Source organism: Miniopterus natalensis, chromosome 4 (assembly GCF_054644295.1).
Source record: "Miniopterus natalensis isolate mMinNat1 chromosome 4, mMinNat1.hap1, whole genome shotgun sequence".
In the NCBI taxonomy this organism is placed as follows: domain Eukaryota; kingdom Metazoa; phylum Chordata; class Mammalia; order Chiroptera; family Miniopteridae; genus Miniopterus; species Miniopterus natalensis.
The window spans coordinates 49,927,682-49,947,818 of record NC_142084.1 but is presented as its reverse complement, the minus strand read 5'-3'; the positions used below and the strand labels follow the sequence as shown (position 1 = coordinate 49,947,818).

Sequence of the window (20,137 nt, the reverse complement as noted above, 5' to 3'; positions counted from 1 at the left end):
ATTTTATTGATTTTTAGAGAGAGGAAGGAAGAGAGAGAGAAAGAGATAGATATGAGAGAAACACCAATCGGTTGCCTTCTGCATGTGGGCCCCATCCAGGGATTGAACCCACAACCTGGGTATATGCCCTGACCAGGAATCAAACCCTCAACCTTTTGGTGTATGGGACGACACTCCAACCAACTGAGCCACACTGCCAGGGCTCAACTTTTCATATTCTTATTTGCTAGTTGTATATCATCTTATTCAAGTCCTTTTCCCATTTTTTAATTGGGTTATTTGTCATTTTGTTGTTCTTTATATATTCTGCACATTAAACCCTCCTCAGATATATGATTTGCAAATACTTTCTCCCATTCTTTAGACTGTCTTTTCAGTTTCTTTAATTTAGCCTTACTGTTGAAAGTATTACAGATGCCCTCTTTTCCCCCCATTGACCCCCTCTGTCCCGGCCTTCACCACACTATTGTCTGTGTCCGTAGGTTATGCATGTAAGTTCTTTAGTTAATTTCTTCCTCCCTCTCTTCCCTTCCCTCTGAGATTCTTCAGTCTGTTCCATGCTTCCATGTCTCTGGATCTATTTTGTTCATCAGTTTACTTTGTTCATTAGATTCCACATATATGTGAGATCGTGGGATACTTATCTTTCTCTGACTGGCTTATTTCGCTTAGCATAATACTGTCCAGGTCCTCCCTTATGCCAGTACCACACTGTTTTGATTACTGCAGCTTTGTAGTAAGTTTCCAAACCAAGAAGTGTGAGTCCTGGGACTATTCTTTTTCAATTTGGCTAATTAGGGCATCTTGCAATTCCATATGAATTTGAAGACCAGCTTTTCCACTCTGCAAAAATGGCAGTTGGGATTTTAATAGGGATTGCATTGAATCTATAGATCACTTTGTATAGTTTCTTATAAAACTTAATAACAAAAAGAATGCATTTGATAGGACTAATTGTCTGTTTCTGACAGTGGCACCAAGGGATATTTGTATGTGTGTGAGTATGTATGTCTGAATTTATATGGGTATTTTTTAAATAATTTTTTCAGATACGCTAAATATGGTTCTGTTTTTGATTTTCATAGAAACAGAATTTCAGAGCAGGGAAGGAGTTAAGTTACAGCCTAGTCTAACCTGATAATCTTACAAATGAGTAAAATTTGAATATGAGAATGGTCAGGTTGGTATGCTGGAGATCTCAATGAAACAGTGAAATATTGACTTTGCTGTTCTCTTCATCTTACATGACTTTTCCACTATAGAGTTTGGTACATTGTGTATCACCATTTGTAAAGAGGATTATCAACAGAACAAGAATATCCAGAGGAGTCACTAAAAATGTCTAATTAACTTGGAAAAAATTGCTTGATAAAATAGTTCTTTGGAAGAATTTTTTCTCACTTGTAAAATATCTTTCTCAAAGGTAGTTTATTAAAAATGGTTACTCAAGAGAGAGAGCAGGCAGACAACTCTGGTGGGGGTTGGTGCTGGGGAGATGGAAGGACTGAGCAAAGAAGAAAAAAAGAGCGAGAACGCCAGGACATGGACAACAGTGTAGTGATTGCGGGTTGAGGGAGAGGAGGTATGTGGAGGTGGAAGAGAGCATAGAGGGGATAAATGGTGATGGAAAAAAATTAATTAAAAAAAAAAGACCATGCTTGAGAAAATAAATTAAAAAAAGGTTACTAAAATGTTGACTGGAGGGAAGATTTTTGGAGTAGTGAATGGGCAGGGATGGGAGGTGCAATCGTAGAGCAGGTCAGGATTACCTGGCTTGTCCAGGATTTTCTCTTCATGTCAGAGAGAATAAATCTACTCTGGTGTTAAGATGAGAGTTGTCACAGACAGGCCAAAGGTGCTATGTCTGAGTTCATTAGTTCGAACTTTTCAGGAGGCATGGGCATTTAATATGCATATCTACTTAATCACTTTATAGCTAAGGAAAAAGAGTCTTAAGTTGAATACCTTTTACTTTAAACTTTTAGCATAAATTGATTTGCAACTTTAGAAAAGTAAATACTTTTTAGGGGAAAGAAATTTTAACCAAAGCCGCTTACGTTATAGAAGAGAATTACAAACACTCTTATACATTTTGGATTTTTCATAGTTTGCTTTGATTCAATTCCCGTCCATATCATAGTGTTCTGAAGCTTCTCTTAACTGGGAATGATTTAAAATAGCCAAAGACAGAAGGTATTCATACTGATTCTCCTTTACCTATGTTATTAATTTGAAAACATTGTGCTGGGATTTTCCAGAAAAATATATGTCTGAAATTTAACAGTTTGAATGATTCCTTGTTATTCTGTGTAAATAATGATTAAAGATAGTTCGTCTTTCTCCAATGTGTACTTCTTGTAGTTGTTTTTAGTTTTTATTTTTATTAATCTTGAGGGTTGGCTTAAATTCACAATTTATATTTTTAAAATCTTTTCTTTTTTCTTTTCTAGTTTTGGCAAGCGCTCTGCAGGAAGCTTTAGGCGTGGCTGTGAATGCATTGTTTTGGAGCCTTCTGAAATGATCGTGGTAAGAATACTCCTGTGAAGGCTTTTTTTTCCCCCTTAAGAAAAGTTATAAAATAAAAGCACTTTCACAAACTGCTTATAATAGTGTATTATATATTTTATAAATTTGGATATATTTATTTTATAACTTTTATTATAAATTTGAGTTTATAATCATTATAATTATTTATAGGATTCAATTAAATATAAAAGATAGAAAATTTAAAGAGGGCAAGTGCCTAAATGTTTCGTGCATGAACTTTGTAAATCAATCTATGATAATACCATGTAGTTGAAATTTGGGGGAGGATCTTTGAATTGCTGGTTGTTGCTCTCCAAATATTGATCGAAATAAATGAGATACTTAAAATGAGTCACAGCGATATGAGTTCAGGCAACAAGTAACCAGGCAATCACTTCAGTTTTTTTTAACCAAAATAAAAATGGAGAACTAGTTTGCTGGTTAAACACTGTTGAGATCTTTATCTCTCGTAAACTGAATTGTGGGACTATATACATAAAAATGTTAAATTAAATATTAGCAAAATTTTTACAAGATTTTTTTATTGAATTTTGAAAAGAGAGGGAGGGAGAGAAAAACATCAGTGAGAGAGATACATCATGGATCAGCTGCTTCCTATGTGCCCCCTACTAGGGATTGAGCCTGAAACCCCGGCATGTGCCCCGACTGGGAATCGAGCTAGTAATCTGAACCAGCAACCTTTTGGTGCGTGGGCCGATGCTCAACCGACTGAGCTAGGCTAGCCAGGGTAGCAAAATTTTTTTATGCTTTAAATAAAGCCTGTCACATTCTTCCTTAGTGTATAAAAGTAATTTTAAGATAAGATAATATGTATCCCTTTTTAAAAATCAGCAAAAAAATAAGACAAGCTGGGTGGAACTCCCAGTGTAGACCTTCAGTAGACATGATGTTCATATTATTACTCATCTAGCATCCTTTTACAAGGTTCCGCATTGTAAAATAAATGGTGGCTAATATAGTTAATGATGGAAGTTTTTAATTCCCATAATAAAGTATTTGTAGACTACCAGTCTATTTTTAGAGAAGATTACTAGGGTTTTCCCCCTATGATTCAGGAGAGGAATTCCATCAGAAATGAGAACTTCCTCACCAAAGCTAGTGAAAACTTTTGGTAAAATTTCACAAAATTTACTCAAGTGAGAAAGTGGCATGGTGGTAACTAAAGATTTAGGATTGAAAAATATGTAGGCAGATAAATAGAACCTTGCAGGCACAGGTATTTAAAAGATTTTAGATATTCCCTAGAGATTTGGGCCTCCGTAAGTGCTATTTTTGGGTTTCTCTGAAGGCTTTTTGATCTTAAACATTTTTTGAGAATTTTATACCTGCTGACATTATACAAACTACCAGGGTTGCCCATGTGAGAATCGTTTTAGCATCTGAATGTGTCTCTGTAGTGAGCAGTCACATTTCATTATCTCAATATGATAAGGATTACCTAATGTAATGTATTCTCTATTAGTCCATCCATCGGAGTTTCCGAAATGTTTAAAATGAGCAATTTTTTTTCTTTTCTTTTAAACAACACTATCTGTAAAAAAAAGAAACTGAATTCACAAATTGAAAGTAGGAAGAGAAACCTTTAGGGAGCCTACCAAAGCCATTTTTGTGGCAGTCCTACTTAAGTCATTTGGGATTTAGGGGTTTTTACAGATTTACTCATATCCATCAGCGTTTTTGTGCTTTCGTTGACAATGGGGCAGTTGCTTTCATAATGTGTGGTAATGTATCCTGTGGGTTCTTTCACTACTAGATCAGTACAAAGACTACTGAAAATATCCTTCCTTTTGAAAGTACAGGAAATTCGAGAGTTACCCATATTGTCCTAAGTGGAACTGAAAATGCCTCTTTGGAAAAGGAAAGTTAGCCAAAACTGATTCGCTCCAGAGAAGTTCCAAAACACTTAAAAAGTCTGTTCAGATAGTTTGGCTACAAATGTCTTTGCAAAAATGAATGAATATGTACTATCTGTAAGTTTAATTCTGCATTTAATCTTGGTATGGAATGTCGGGTTTGAAGAAATGAAATGTTTTTTGGCTTTTTTTTTTCCTTCAGGTGGACTATATGGATGAAAATGAAGAATATTTTCAGCGTCAAGCTTCTCATCGACAGTCTCGAAGGAGATTTAGAAAAATTAACCAGAAAGGTGAAAGGCAAACAATTATTGACACCGTGGACCCTTATCCTGTGGGTAAACCACCGTTGCCTCGAGGCTACCACACGGTAAGTTATAAAAGCATGGTATATTTATTTATCTTTAGATTTTTGTTAGGAGCTTTGTGAAAAGACATTTAAATTTCTATTTTTGATGAATAATTCTATGATATACTTACCCAAATTGCAGATTTTGCTGGAAACACACATAATATGAATAGTTTTAAAGAGCACTGAAGTAAGATATCAAAAGACACCATTTAGCCTTTTTATTTTTTAAAATGTCCTCTGAAGATCAGCTTTGTGATCAGCATGTATAATTGTGACTGGAATATTTGAAGTTCTTAATCTAAAATTTTAGCCACCCCCACTCCCAATCCCAATGACTGGTATCGTATCTGCTTTTTATTCAAAAAGTGGCTAAATATAAAAATTACATATTAATTTCATACCATTTCTGAGATATTTTCTGAGAAGTTTTTTGTTTTAGCCAGGTGAAGTGAGATAAGCATAATTTGAAAGGATGCTTTTTAAAATCCCAGTGTAAAGATACCCTGAAGTATTTCTAATAGGTTCAAAGATCCTCTAAAATGCTTGATTGTCACTTATTCATAAATATTTGATAAGTAAACTATTTTTTATGTTTGAGGGAACCAAGACACAGACGAGTGATTGGTACTAAACCCCAATACAGGCAGTTATAGAGCCTTATCATTATTATTTCCCCTGAATGCCAATCCAAAGTAGTTGCAAATATACTTGAGGATTTCTGTGTGTTTTATTCCCCAAATATATCTTTATTGATTTCAGAGATGAAGGGAGAGAGAGAGATAGAAGCAACAATGATGAGAGAGTCATTGATCGGCTGCCTCCTGCACACCCCGGACTGGGGATCAAGCCCGCAACCTGGGCATGTGCCCTGACTGGGAATCGAACCGCGATCTCCTGGATCCCAGGTCGATGCTCAACCGCTGAGCCACACCTGGCGGGGCAAGGATTTCTGTTTTCTAAAAGACAGTAGCTTGAATTCTTACATATGTCATAATATGGCCAAAGATATTTTATCTATACATGTAATGCCATTAAATGAGTAGTCATTATATGTGAAATTAATTTTAAAATAAAAATATGAGAGGAAAAAAAAGGTAGTTGACAAGTATGTTACCTTTCACAGTCATTTTTCTAATCTACCTTTTTCTTTCTTTTGACAAATAAGTATAAACGTAGACGGCGTGGGGAAATGTGTATAGTCTTAAAATTATGTATTCAATTTTCAGTAACTTTAAGTGATATATTTTATACCCACACTTCATATGTTGTTTGTGAGAGCTCTTTGTATTTGAATATTTAAGAACTTTTGACCACCAGCTACCCGCCTGCTTCTCTCACTACCCATGCACTACTTTAACTTAGCATGAATTTTATAGTTGAATCCTTTCATTGAGCTCATTTGGAAAGGGTTGCTTTTTGCTCATCATAAAGACAGCTTTGTTTGTCTATTGGAGAGACTTAGTATATAAAAAAAAAACTATGAAAGGTTTTTTGTTACCATTGTCTATAAAAGAAGGTAGTATTTTTAGTGTTGATGTAACATCATGGAAGAAGGAAATATAGATTAAAAATAGTTGTACATATTAATAGTATAATATATTCTAGGCACATACTAATATTAATAATATTCTTTTGGCTTTAGAATTATTTTTCCATATCAGATTCCATACTAAGATAGATAGTGGGAGTGTCAGCTAGTTAAAATTTTGTGTTAAACCTGATTGGTTTAATATTATGTTTGTCACACTTAATTTGGGGGAATTGTTTTATAACCATTTATCTCTCCCATCCTTGTGTGTTCGTTCTTTATGGAATACTTCAATCACTTTCGCTATATCAGCCCTTTTTCATCTAATTTTTAAAAAATCTATAGTGGTTTTTGTTTTTTTAACAAGATTAATTTTTAAAGTGATTTTTAAAAATGTTTAAAATTCAGTACTTGGATGAAAAACTTAACTTGATTGCTAATGGATCAACATGCTAGTTTACTAATATGTGACATGGTATTAATTTTACTAAATGAGTTCAGATTGGCAACAACATGGCTTCAGTTGAAAATATTGGATCCTATTTTTTTGTATGCAAGTTGTGTTTTAATTATTTACGTAATATTTATTTTTTTACCTAAATATATGATTTTAGCATAGAAGAACAATTTTGTATATTTGACACCACAGAATAAAAAAAATTAGATAAAAATAATTATTCATTAGTGCTAAGTCATATTACTTATTCATAACAGAAATATTTCTCTCCGAAAGAACCCTGGTAGGGTGGGACTGCAGGTGAAAAGTGTATTTAAAGGGTGCATGATCGTACTTCACAGGTGATTTTCAATGATTGCAAGTGCATTTCAAGTGCATGGCTGAAGGACATAGAAGACATTATACATATAGCCAATTCTGTATGGTCATTCTTAACCTAATTTTAACATTATCTTCATTTTGGCAGATGTACTATAGCATGTCTGATAATGTTCATCTTTTCCTTTCCTCCTTTATGGCACTCATTTCATTTTGGCTCAAAGGAATGCACTAAATCTCAGGTATTGTAATTTGTGTGTGGTCTCCTAATACTAACCTAATTTTATTTGTAAATTTGCATTGTAACTAATGAGTATAATATCAATATGTGTTGCTTAGTCCTGTTCTTTTGTATTTTGCCCTGAATTAGTACAGTCTCTTAGAAATCTGAAACTGTCAGTGGCTTAGGCGAAGGCACAGGCTGCTTTATTGTGCAGGTCTAGGGATGAATTGCCCACCTTCTTTGAAGAAACAATAAAAGTGCAACCTACTTATTTTTAAGAATGAGTGGAGCACTGGTGTTCACTAACCTGCTCTACAAATAAAGAAGAGAGAAAGACAGACAGACATCATGGAGGTTTAATTGCTTTTTGTATGAAAGTGTATGGAAAATTTCCATTAGAAACTTTCATTTCAAATGCTATAAATGAAAGCTTTAAATTTCAGGAATCTCAGTATGAGAGCATTTTGAGAGACCACTGGTAAAGTTATAGTCAGATAGAATAAAGGCTTAGTCAAAAAGGAAATAAGAATTTAAAATTGCTTGTATTTTCTTATTTGCGCTTTATTTTTAACCAGATTTCATGCTTTTATTTCATTCTATATTTTAATCAAGTGGCCTATAATAATACCTTTGCTCATTTCTTTCATGCCAGTACATGACTAATTTTTGATTTTCAATGATATTCTTTTGAAATTGTGGTTCAAATCTGGGTTTATCAGGGAATTTGGATTCAAGGAGTTAAAAATGATTTATCTCTGGAAACTGATTGATTAAGTAACAAGTAAAATTTTGTGGTTGTGGTTTATTAATACACGGGAAAAAGATTGGGAATAATTTAATTCACATTAGAAGTCTATCATCAATATAGTGTCTTTGGCTGTTTTAATAACCTTGCCTGATAGCATGAAATATTTATATAATTTTTCAAGTTAAAATGAAGCGGTTACTTTATGTTCTATACCCAAAAAACCCCACACATATTAAAATGCCACAGATGGCATGATTGCTATATTGTATTTTAGAAGCACTGCTAATTTTAAAGTGATGTGATAAATCCAAAAAAATTTGATACAGTTTTTAAGTTTTGTATCAAAAATTTTTAAATTGCACCAGTGTTTTGAGCTTTTACCTGGTAGAGGTATACTTTAAAAATATACAATAATATTTTAAGATACACCAATGTGTGATTAATCTTTTTAAGGTGAAAAATTAGCAGTTAGCCTAATTCCTATTTAGAACTAGGAATTGAATTTAGAATGTTGCGCTGAATTTTGATATATACCTTATGTACACTTTTAAAAATTAGGCATGTTGCAGTAATTTAAAACAGATTATAATAATTTTCTTCAGAAACATGAATACCCATTTAGTCCCTGTAGATTGTTATCAGGACATTTTTTTCAAGGCAAGTGTGTGAGGTTTGCTGAGAGAATAAATATTTTAAAATGCAGTGAGAAGAGAAGATTAGAGGCTTTCATTAGCATTTCCTTACATTTTTATTATATTCGTAACTGAATTTTGGCCATAATGTGGTCATAGTTGAAAATTTCGGATCCTGTAGTTTTTTTGAAGGTGTATTTGAGACTGAATTTAAGACAGCCGGAAAATAGGATGTAGCAGGAATTGCTAGTCTTGGAGCGGGTAAGGATTGTAGAGGCAGGTAGTAGGTAGGTTCCTGGCAGAGGCTGGAAGATTTGGAGATTGACTTGGGGGCTTTGGACAGGTTGACCTTGTCTCCAGGTTCAGAATAGGTATGAGGGTAGATTTTTAAATTTTTACCCCTAATTACTGGCCCTCTCTACATTCATGGGTAATTTATTCTAGAAGTTTCTGTAGGTAGGGAATTCTGAGTTCCACAATAAAAATGGACGGGCGAGGTAGTAGGACTTAAGGGGAGGAAGGACTGGAGTGATGGGGAAGCCAGTACATACCTGTTCTGTGATCTTTTTTATTTTTCCTTTATTGTAATGAAAAAATAGCTCTCCCCTCTTCTGAGTTTGGAAAGAGCAAAAATGATACAGTGATATTAGACTGAAGGCTGAAGAAAATTTGTCCTGGCTGCACTATGGAGGTTATGGGTATTAATGGACATTTCAAAAAATTTCAGCCTTTTTATACTGGTTGCATAATTAAAATGCTCTTCACACCTTGATTGACTTCACTCCCACTCCTACTTGCCCAGAAAAGTATGGCTCTGCTTTATACAAATTTGAACTGGGAAGATTTGAACACAGTATAACAAAATTTCAGTCAATGCAGAATTTTTGAAATAATGACAAACCATCGGTCCATCATATAATAAGATATGTCCCACACATTTTATTAGTCGTCCTTTACTACAATGTGAATATATACTTCAGAGCACTGTTTAATAATTAGGTAACAAATTTTCCAGTAGATGAGGCTAGTTTAAAGTACTTGGTGCAGGTGTACAAAAGTAATAATAAAATTAATATAATGTAAATTGAATTAAATGTAATATTACAACGCTATTGGAATCATTTTTTATTATAGTCTGTGGTAATATAGTATCTATAAAATGTGGCACACGTGTGATATGATTTATTCTTCTGAGGCTTATGAAAATAAGTCCCAGTTTTTATAAGGTTATTCTTTATAATAATATGACAAGTTCTTTTTCTTATAATGTTATATAGTTATTCCTAGATTATATCTCATATATCTTTGAAATAGATTTTTAAAATTTTTTTAAAGATAGATTTGATTTAAGTTGGTTTCATCTTCAGTTAAGGATTTTTGGTAGGTTTGGTTAGTTTCAAAAATTGTTTAGTCATTGAAACAAATGAAAAAATTACAATGTTTGTAATTATACACTTTTATTTGACATTAAACTTTCCGACTTTTGCTATTTTTCTTGAATTAGAAATAGGTAATAATTTTACTCATATCATGACTTTGCTTTTCCACTTATTATTTTTTAAATTTTTTAAAATATGTCTTTATTGATTTCAGAGAGAGGAAGGGAGAGAGAGAGACACACATCAATGATAAGAGAGTCAGTGATCGGCTGCCTCCTGCACAGCCCCCACTTGGGATCGAGTTCGCAACCCGAGCATGTGCCCTGACCGGGAATGGAACCCAGATCTCCTGGATCCTAGGTCGATGCTCAGCTTCTGAGACATGCCTGGCTGGGCTGCCACTTATTACTTATTTAGTTTTTTACTGAGGTCTTAGTTCAGTCTGATATTTGCTACTTACCAGAAAGAGAATGTGTTTTGCATAATATATCAATGACTTGTATATCTACTAAATTTCTTGAACATTAAGGTCATAGAATTTTAATTTATAACAATCAATTTATATCATATTCCACCTAATTCATTCATATGATATTTTAAAACTGGCTTATATGTATATACAATAATTATTCAAATATAGGGACAGTCTGTTAGTCAGTACTTTCATTCTTTAATTTAAATTCATCAATTTCTTAATTGAACCTAAACCTTTGTCTTAAATATTGTCATCGATGCCTGTTTGTGAATTACAATAGGATGGAGTTAAAGAAAATGTGTGTATTCCATTTATTATAGAGAAGAAAGCTCAGTTAGCATTTTCATTTACATGTTTTTATTCAATTAACAAATATTTACTGAGTACCCACCTTGTTTCATGTCTGTGCAAGACTCTTGGGCTACAAAGGTTTATAGCACAGAGAGAATCTTGCTCTGAGTGACCTTATAACCTCACAGGGAATACAGAAAAGTATAATATAGAGAACTATATTAGAAAACACAGGGAAATCCAGGTACTAAGGGGCACATAGACAGGGCACCTTGAGGAATCAGGCATGGCTTAAATGGCTTTAATATTTCGGCTGAAAGAAAAATATTTTTTAATCCAAAAAGTCCAATAGAAATGTGAAGACTGAATCAGGGAATAAAGAATAGAAAAGGGGTGTGTGTGCAGATAGTGTTAGAGAGGAGTCACATATCCCCCCCAAATCACAAATTTTGCTAGATACTATTTATTGTATTCATGCTTGCTGTTTTATATTTGCATCAGAGAGTGTTTTTAAAGAGGAGTGCCAAAAGTATCCTTTGCTTTTTCATGCTCGTTATCAGCAGGTTTACTGATTCTTCTCCACTTAGATCATGTTGCATTTTAAAATCCTGCAGATAGCTCCCTGTGGAAACGTCTTTGAACAATAGGTGGACATAACAATACTGGGCCATATGTGCTGCAATTTCTGGCAAAATGCAGCGTGTTAACTAACACTGCTGCCGTGGTCTCCACCTCCTTGCTTTGGAGGGGGGGATGTTTCTCTTTCTTGCAGTTATAATCAGGTATTTATGCTGATTTAACTTACACAGACTGGGAAATTACAATATAGAGGATGTATAGAAATCAGAATGTAAATCAGGCAACAGTTTAAAACATAAAATGATTTCTCTCGCTCTATTAACAACACGCATTGCAAATTCATGCAAGGCAGTTGAGAATAGTATGCACTGTGCTGTTTACCCAAGTTTCAGCTTCTGTTAGAGGGTGTCTATTTTTATATATTACATCATCTCTGCTGCAGAACTGCCGTGTCTACTGGGATTTACTGTTCTTTCATTCCATGTTGAAAGAAAGCTTGTATTGATGTCATAATTGGACCCATCTTTTGGTTGCACTTGGAAATTGAAAGTAATAAGGGTGGGTGTTGTGTAGCAAGTCATGCAATATTTCAAGCAATTTATTTGTCAAAAAGATCACTGCCACTTTGTCCTGCCTCTAATTGTGAACACTGGTGGCTCTCTGTGGCTGTATGTGGTGTAAATGTACTTGGCTAAAATGTAGCAAAGATCCTTTTCATCTTCGACTGTCTTATTTCTTATGTGAATTTTTATTTTTTATTTTTTTGGTCATGAGATTTTGCAGTGCTCCATGCTGATTTGAAAAATATCTTTTTACTTTGGAAAAATTCACTTTGATGTTGAGAACTACATCCTACCATCACTGAATTGATCTTTTTATGATTAAGTTATCAGTTGTAAGTTGTCTGTTTTCCACTATTTGAAATGTCGGGTGACTAGAAATGTTCTCTTTGGATTTTGAATCCAGGGTTAAAATGTTATTAATTTGAAGTGCTTTTCTATGAGCTACAAGATATTGTTGACCTCTGAAAAAAACTCTAGCCTTCTATTCAGTATGTAAGTGTTAGATTTGAATTACTTGTGAAAGGAAATATTTTAATTATTTATATTAAAATAATTTCAAAATGCCTACTATATGTTATGCATATGTATGTATATAAAATGTCCCCCTCATTTCCAAAAAGAAAAAAAATTTAGTCATTATCCATATCTCAATAGTAAACTTTTTTCTTTTTCTAAAAAAAAAACGGATTGGGAGCAAACTTATACTTTTTTAAAAAACAGCTTTATTGATTTACAATTCACCTATTTAAAGTGCATAATCAATGGTTTTTCCCGTTTTTATAAAAAAAAAAAATAACATTAAATATACCACCAACTATTTTTAAGTTTACAGTTCAGTTTTGTTAAGAATATCAGTAGTAAACTTTTGACTGACTTGAACACAATGAATTCACAGATGTGCCTAGCATCCTATGTGATTGTTTAGGTCACACATAGGCTGAAAAATAACTTTAAGATATTTCAGGAAAAAATAATTGTAGAATCTATTGGAAAACAAAAAGCCTTACTAAACAGTTTCTTATGGACTTAAACGGGATCAGATGGCTTTTTTTTTTGTCTTCCTTTTTCTCTTGCTTTTGAAACGAACATAGGGACCGTTGAATGTAATATGGAGTTTGGAATTACTGGCCTAGAGGAGAAATATGTGGCCACAGAGTGAGCCAAGTCTGAAATGTGAATTACTGGTTGGGACAAATGGGGGAGTAATTCAGAAGGGAAGAAATTGAGGATGAAAAAGAAAATAATTCAGGTTGTCTTGATTTTTGTTACTCAGATGTCTATGAGAATAGCAATGATATTTGATCGCCTGTGGTTTTCGATCAATCCAGAAGGCATTTGGGAGTGTTCAAAAGTAAAGTTAAAATCTCAAAATAAATTGTAACATTTTCTTTCACTAATTATTAGTATACCTTTTACTTCCAATCCATTTCTTTATATGTATTTTTAAACTGGACCTTAAAAAAGCTGTTCGAATCATCAGGAATTTTGGAATTCTCAGAAAAGTTTTTAGAAAAAAAAGATCATTTTGCCATTTGCTAATCTGTGAAATAAGCATATCCTCAACCAAGTGGGATGGAGAGACTACTTGGGCGTCGTTGATATTCTTGATGGTATTGATGTCCTTGACAATGGGATTATTGATGAGCGCTTGCCAGCTCCAGTCTTTTTTTCTCCTTGGTACAAATGTTTGTCTAACTGTTGGTACTAACGTTAGTTAGATTGGAAGAGTACGAACAGCTAACCAATTTGCAAGCGGACTAAGTCTTTAGAGGGTTCAGCTGAAGTAGTATTTTACATGAACACAGGTTTTGGTCTTGACGGAATCTAAAGACAGTTGATGACTGGATTCTTTAAAAGAGCTAAGTCCTGGCTGGGTGACTCGGTTGGTTGGAGCGTCATCCGGTACATCAGAAAGCTTGAAGGTTTGATTCTTGGTTGGGGCACGTATTTAGGTTTCAGATTATGTAAGGAGGGCAACCAGTCGGTGTTTCTCTCTCACATTGATGTTTCTCTTTCTCTTCCTTTCTCTCTAAAACTCAATTAAAAAACGAACAAACATATCCTCAGGTAAGGATTAAAAAATGACAAGCTGAGAGGCTGATTATTTTCTAGTTCGTCTCTTAGAACACCAGTTGTCAAGCTTCTTCATCAGAACTCCTTAAAACTTTTGGAGGACTCCCAACAAACTTCTGTTTATATGCATTATCTATATCATTATTTGCCATGTTAAAAATTAAAACTGAAAATTTATTAACTTATTAATTAAAAATAATAAATCCATTATACATTAGTATAAGGGTTTTTCAGTGAAAGTATATTTTCCAAAACAAAAAATGTATAAGAAGAATGGTATTGTTTTATACTTTTGCAAATATGTTTAATATTTGGCTTAATAGAAAACAAATGGATTCTCATATCTACTTCTGTATTTAGTCTGTTTTGATACGCTTTTCTGGTTGACGTATATAAAATATATGAAGAAAATCTGGCTTCATACAGGTATTTGGGAAAAGTTAACAGTTTTTCAAATAATCTTATTAATACACTACACCAAACTTGACAAGCCGCAGTTTCTTAAAGGTCTACTTGTGATGAGGAACATACAGTATAACTCTGTCAATGAACTTTTCTTACTCTCTTTTCTTACAACCCGTTGGTCTGTCTTGCACATTGAATGGCTCTTTTTACTCCATTCATGATTAGGAAACATCATGCATTGGTCACTGAGTTAAGCAGTCTTCCAAATTTTGGCATGTTATACAATATCAAAAAAAAAAATCACATGTAGGTCACTACCAGCCTCTTATAAAAAGGCCTTAATTTGGGGGAAGCTGACAAGCTCATGGTATTCGATATAGATTTCCAAAAGTCTAATTTTTACTAGAAAGCTAAAATTTTATCTTTGACAGAGTTCTATCAGCTGTTTTCCTTGCAGTGACAAGCTCAGTTTGTTCATTGTCAAGAAAATATTAGCCAAATACCCAAGTCTGAATAACATAATTTGTCCATTATTTGTTTCTTCAAATAAAAATAGTGTTTCATGAAAAAATAACCAAGTGCAGGGGTCCTTCTGAGCGCAGGGCCCTGTGCGACTGTGTAAGTCGCAGGCCTAGGAGGCCGGCCCTGACCTTGGTTTCCTGTATGAATTTTCTCCTTCCTTCCTTCCTTTTCCTTCTCGTTGCTTAATTCACTTTTAGGGACTAGGAGAAAATGGAAAAATTCCAAGCTCACTTTGGATGGAACCAAAAAAATTCAAAATGCTTTACATTAAATAATTGTGTCTTCAGTATATTAATCATATTGGATGCTTACCAACAATCCATGTTGTAGTTACAGTAGTGAACCTCAAAGATGTTTTTAGTTAATTGATTTAGAATTTCTTATTTAGAGCATTTTTCTCTTCAGGAATTTTCTCTTTGAAGTCCCTTTCTGCCCCCCGAGAAAGTTGTCTGTCTCCCCTTCCCTGTTAAGGTAATCATCAACCGTTATGAGGAATTTTAAAATATTTAGAATTTTTTATGCAAAAGTTTGGTATGAAAGTATGGTATTACCATAACATTAAAGTGTTAGATAACCTTTAAAAATTAGTTTTAGCCTGGCCGGGCATGGCTCAGTGGTTGAGCGTCAACCTAGGATCCAGGCGATTGGGGTTCGATTCCCTGTCAGGGCACATGCCCGGGTTGTGGGCTTGATCAATGACTCTCTCATCATTGATGTTTCTGTCTGTCTGTCTCTCTCTCTCCCCCTCTCCTTTCCACTCTCTGAAATCAATAAAGATATGTTTTTTTAAAAATTGGTTTTAAGTCCTATTCCAATACCAGTAAGATTAGTTTAGGTCCCTCCCTACCAAACCTTCTCAAAAGATGATCACCATGGATAATTTTAACAACATCCTGTGGATGATTAATAGTTAATGTTCAGGATAATCTGATATAATTTATTGCAAATTGTTTCATTTTGACTGAAAAATAAATAACCTAGCAATGTATTTAAAACTTCTTTATTTTCAAAACCTCTTACTGCTGTTCTAGAATTCTCTTCTATGTTTGCTATCCTCTGCTTTTAGTATTTTCATATTTACTGGCTCCTTTTTTGCTTTTGCATCCATTTTTCTGCTTATTTTAAGATACTAGTGGTTCGTTTCTTTTGTCATCACAAACTGGATTTACTACTCATGTGTGTGCTCTGAAATTTGGTGTGATTCAGTAATCAGCTACTAAAGCAAAATATCTGAAAAGATAAATTGCCTTTGGGAAGGGACTGGAAATGTCCCTCCTCCCCAAATTTGCTATACGTCTCTTGGTGAAAGATAAAATGTCCACATCTATTGGGAAAGTGATCACTAGAGCTGTATGCATTATTTCTCAGAGAATTTTCTGCTTTAAGTAATTGTCTCATTTTCTTTCCTGCTATAGTTTTACCTGTATTGTAAATACCATGCTTTATAATAGTTTGCATATATTAGTATCTTATTAGTTATTTTTTTTGTTTTTAATCTTAAAAGTCCATTGGATTGAGTGGTATATATTTTTAAATTTTGGTTCAACAGATTTTTATTTTGCTTTATGTTCTCGAAATAACATTTATTTTTCTGTAAAATACAAGCCATGAAGAAAAATGGGTTTTGTTACACATTTGCTCTGTGAGGCAGTCTTTTAGTAATCATTTTATATGATGAACAATACATTCTGCTCATGTCATGAACACTGTTGACCTCACCAGGTTGATTTCTGAAGTTTATCCTCGATTTCCTGTTTCCTGTACCATCCTGCTCAGTCTTGAGGGTCAAGTGTGGAATGAATGAGTGAATGCCTTATTCTGTTTTAATGCTTCATTATAGACTTGTGGTTGTGTGTTAATACTGTGAATTGCTACTTTATGGCACAACCAGGAGATATAATCTTCCATGAATGTGACCCATCTGGCCAGTTGTGAGCAATTCTAACAATTGTAATTGTTGGATATATAATTAAATATTCTAGTAGTATCCTTTTAAAATATCAGCGTGGTAGTAATTAAAAATTTCAAAGTGCAGCTAAAATAAAAATAGGTAAAATATTCTGTTTGCATTTTTACAGCTTTTGAGGAGAGAGAAATTAGTTAACGTGGTTTGGGCTTTGTTTATTTATGAGAAGGAAGACTAAATGTTATCACCTTAAGCTTATGTGGTCCTATTGGTAGACTGACTTCTTTTTCAAGAGAACATTCAAAGAATTTCTGTGGCATCTAAAATATTTTCTATATTGAGACAATCTTCTATTTCCAGGCAAATTTACTTGGAAGCATTTCCTGTCTGGAATATATTTAATTACATCAGAGGGGCAGTCACACTTCTATTCCTGGTAGCGCATATCGATTAATGGTTCCATTTATAAATTCTGTTATTTTCTTTTATCGTTCTTAAACCATTATGAAAACTCTATGTTTTGATATTTACTTGAAGACATTAGGTTTTTTTAAGACATTAGATTTTAATAATAAAAATATCTTTGTTAAAAATTGAGGAGTCAAGAGAGTCTTTGAAAGATGATAGTATCTTATATGCCAGTATATACATTCTGTGCAGTATGTAATAGGTGCTCAGCAGTATGTTAGTTATATGTTGATGTCTTTGGATCAGACTCCCAGAATTAGCATTAGTTTATATTTCTAGGAGTGGCATTATAGATCCACCTGCTTTAACAATTCTATACAAGCATATTGGCACAAGGATATCAATGTCAGCCATCTATACACCATTAATTAATGGTTTGCCAAAACCTCGAGTGCAACTGACTTTTTAGAAAATCTTAGAAGAATAAAATTGACCCTCATTGAATGCTTATGATATATAGCAGTCAGCTAGGTGTTTTTTCATATGTTTTGTCAGTTACCTCCTTGCAGTTCTAAACTCTAGGTAATGGTATCTCACTATTAGGAGATAAGAATGCTAAGGTCAAAGAAGTTAACCAAAATGTTCAATGTTCATGGTTATTCAGATAGGGTCAGGCATGGACATAAATGTTTTCACATTCCCGATACATAAAATTATTTATTTTAGATACCTACTATTTAAGAACCTTGAAAAGAAGTAGGCTAGAGCATAGACTCTCCAATGTGAAGAATAATTACTGGTACATCTGCAATGATGATAGGCTTTGTTTGATCCATCAGTCTTTTTTGTTGCAATTAAGTATTTTCTCTTTTCGAACTATGCATCTCTCATTGATAAAGCACAGCAATTTTCCCATTTTCACCTCTCTAGTTTTATTCCAATACAGAAATAGGTTTTTACTGGTAAGCAGTACCATTTCATAACAAAGGATGACTATGTAATTGGTGTATTCTAAGTTAGATTAACTAACATTATAAGTAATAAAAGCCAAATCTTGCTGAAAGATCTTTTCTAAAGTATGACTTTTTAATGAACCAAAGCAACTTGCAGTTGTCTAAAAGCAGTCATAATTTTTAGAGGTGAAAAACCACCATCATAAAATTGCCTGCTTCTGCACCAGAAAATATTGGCAGTGTTTTGGTAATATTTAAGAATATTGAAAACATATATTAAGTAATTTCAAGAGATTTTAAAAACCCTCTATAAAACTGATTAGCTATGTACAGTTTTTAATAATTCAAATTATTAGTAACATTAAGAAAATTACTTTTTACTTAAGTTTGACAAATTTGAAAAGTAAGTATGTTAAAAAGGAAACCTCTAAATTATTGTCTAATTATCTCTACAATTTTTTCAAGATTAAGAACATTTTTATATTCCCCTCTGAATGCCTAAGTAGGAAGACAAAAATCTCAGAATACAGGATAATTATCACCAGGAAATTTTACCCTGAGCTAGATCGATTTCCATTCATGTGGTCTTTCTTTTTCTGCAGTTCTATATCATATTACTCCTGCCCCCATTTTGCAACCAGCTAATGTTTGGTAACAGTCATGTTAGGTAAGATAACCTTAAGAACTTGAAAGGATTTTAGGCATCTCCCAGCCAAACTACTTAATTCAGTTTATTTTTTGCTTATAATCATTGACATTCAGCCTCTGCTTTAAGATTTTAAATTACGGTTGGCACTGGTATTTGCGAGACATCATGTGTGTCAAAATTGGACCCTGTTGCCTGGTACAAAGAAAGGGTTTAGTAAATCAGATTATTTATTGTAGAAAAGAGCTAATTATTAAGAAAGTTTTCCTGTGTTTAGCTAAAATCTCTCTGTAATTTCAGTTTATGGTTCTGTATGTCTTAAGCAACACAAATGAATATTCATATTACACTTCATATAACTGTACTTCAGATATTTAAAGAGATCCTGCTCCGTTAAGCCTTTTTTCTGGGTTAAACATTCCTACTTCTAGTAGCTTTCCTAAACACCGTACCATGCCATTTAGGTTTCCTGCTGTTGGAACACTGCGGCTATTCATCATCCCCTAAGTCATGATGCCTAGAGCTGGTCGCTGTAACTCATGTAAGGTCCTGCAATACCCTGCAGTGCAGATTACAGTAGAACTTCCTGTCTTCCTCGCTCGGGATACTATATCTGATAACGTAACCCTAGGTGATGTGAGAGTTTTAAAGCATTGTGCATTGGCTCATATGAAAGTTTTGGCAGCTCAGCTTTACAGGTGACTCTTCCCACCTCCCTTTCCCCATGAATTGCGCCTCTAGCCTGACCTCCCCCGTCCTGTGCTTGTACAAGTGACATTTTGATGGTGCCCATGTAGGTCTTTATATTTATCCCTGTTCAGTTTAAATTTGCTGGTTTTAGTCTACTCTTTCCACCTGTCAGGTTACTTAAAACGCCTAATTTTTGTCAGTAAACAAATTGGACATCGTTTATGGTTACACAACTATCCTGTGTGCGCCCTCATTCTAAAGCTGGTGTGATCATACTTGACGGATTAGTTTTGAGAAGTCTAAGTGCAACCACTTATGCGTTCATCCTTTGAGCAAGTACGGTGTGTTAATTACTAGAGATAAGCATAACTTATCATTGACACCATCAGATAAATAAAATGTTGTATGGTCTCTGCCTTCAGCTACTTATATTCCAGTCTGTGCACAATGATTCCTCTTTGTTAAATAAAAATAGAGTAATAATTAACAATTCATTGTTTGTGCAAACATATTAATCATAACGAAATATGCTACATGCTAATTTAGTAATAAAAATAGTAATTGCTGTTTACATTTGGAGTGTGGTTTT

General features: G+C 33.8%; 1 protein-coding gene across 7 annotated transcripts in view; it reads left to right on the top strand.

Moving 5' to 3' along the window:
• RAPGEF2 (Rap guanine nucleotide exchange factor 2) overlaps positions 1-20,137 on the top strand; it is a 218,203-nt gene that overhangs the window by 113,306 nt on the left and 84,760 nt on the right. For 5 of the 7 annotated variants that reach the window (XM_087816524.1, XM_087816525.1, XM_087816522.1 and 2 more), the window contains 3 exons: positions 2,451-2,526; positions 4,603-4,770; positions 7,280-7,297. In XM_087816524.1, the coding sequence (XP_087672650.1) occupies positions 2,451-2,526; positions 4,603-4,770; positions 7,280-7,297 (262 nt within the window). The remainder of the gene's footprint in view (positions 1-2,450; positions 2,527-4,602; positions 4,771-7,279; positions 7,298-20,137) is intronic. The other 2 variants (XM_087816523.1, XM_087816527.1) reach the window with 1 other exon arrangement.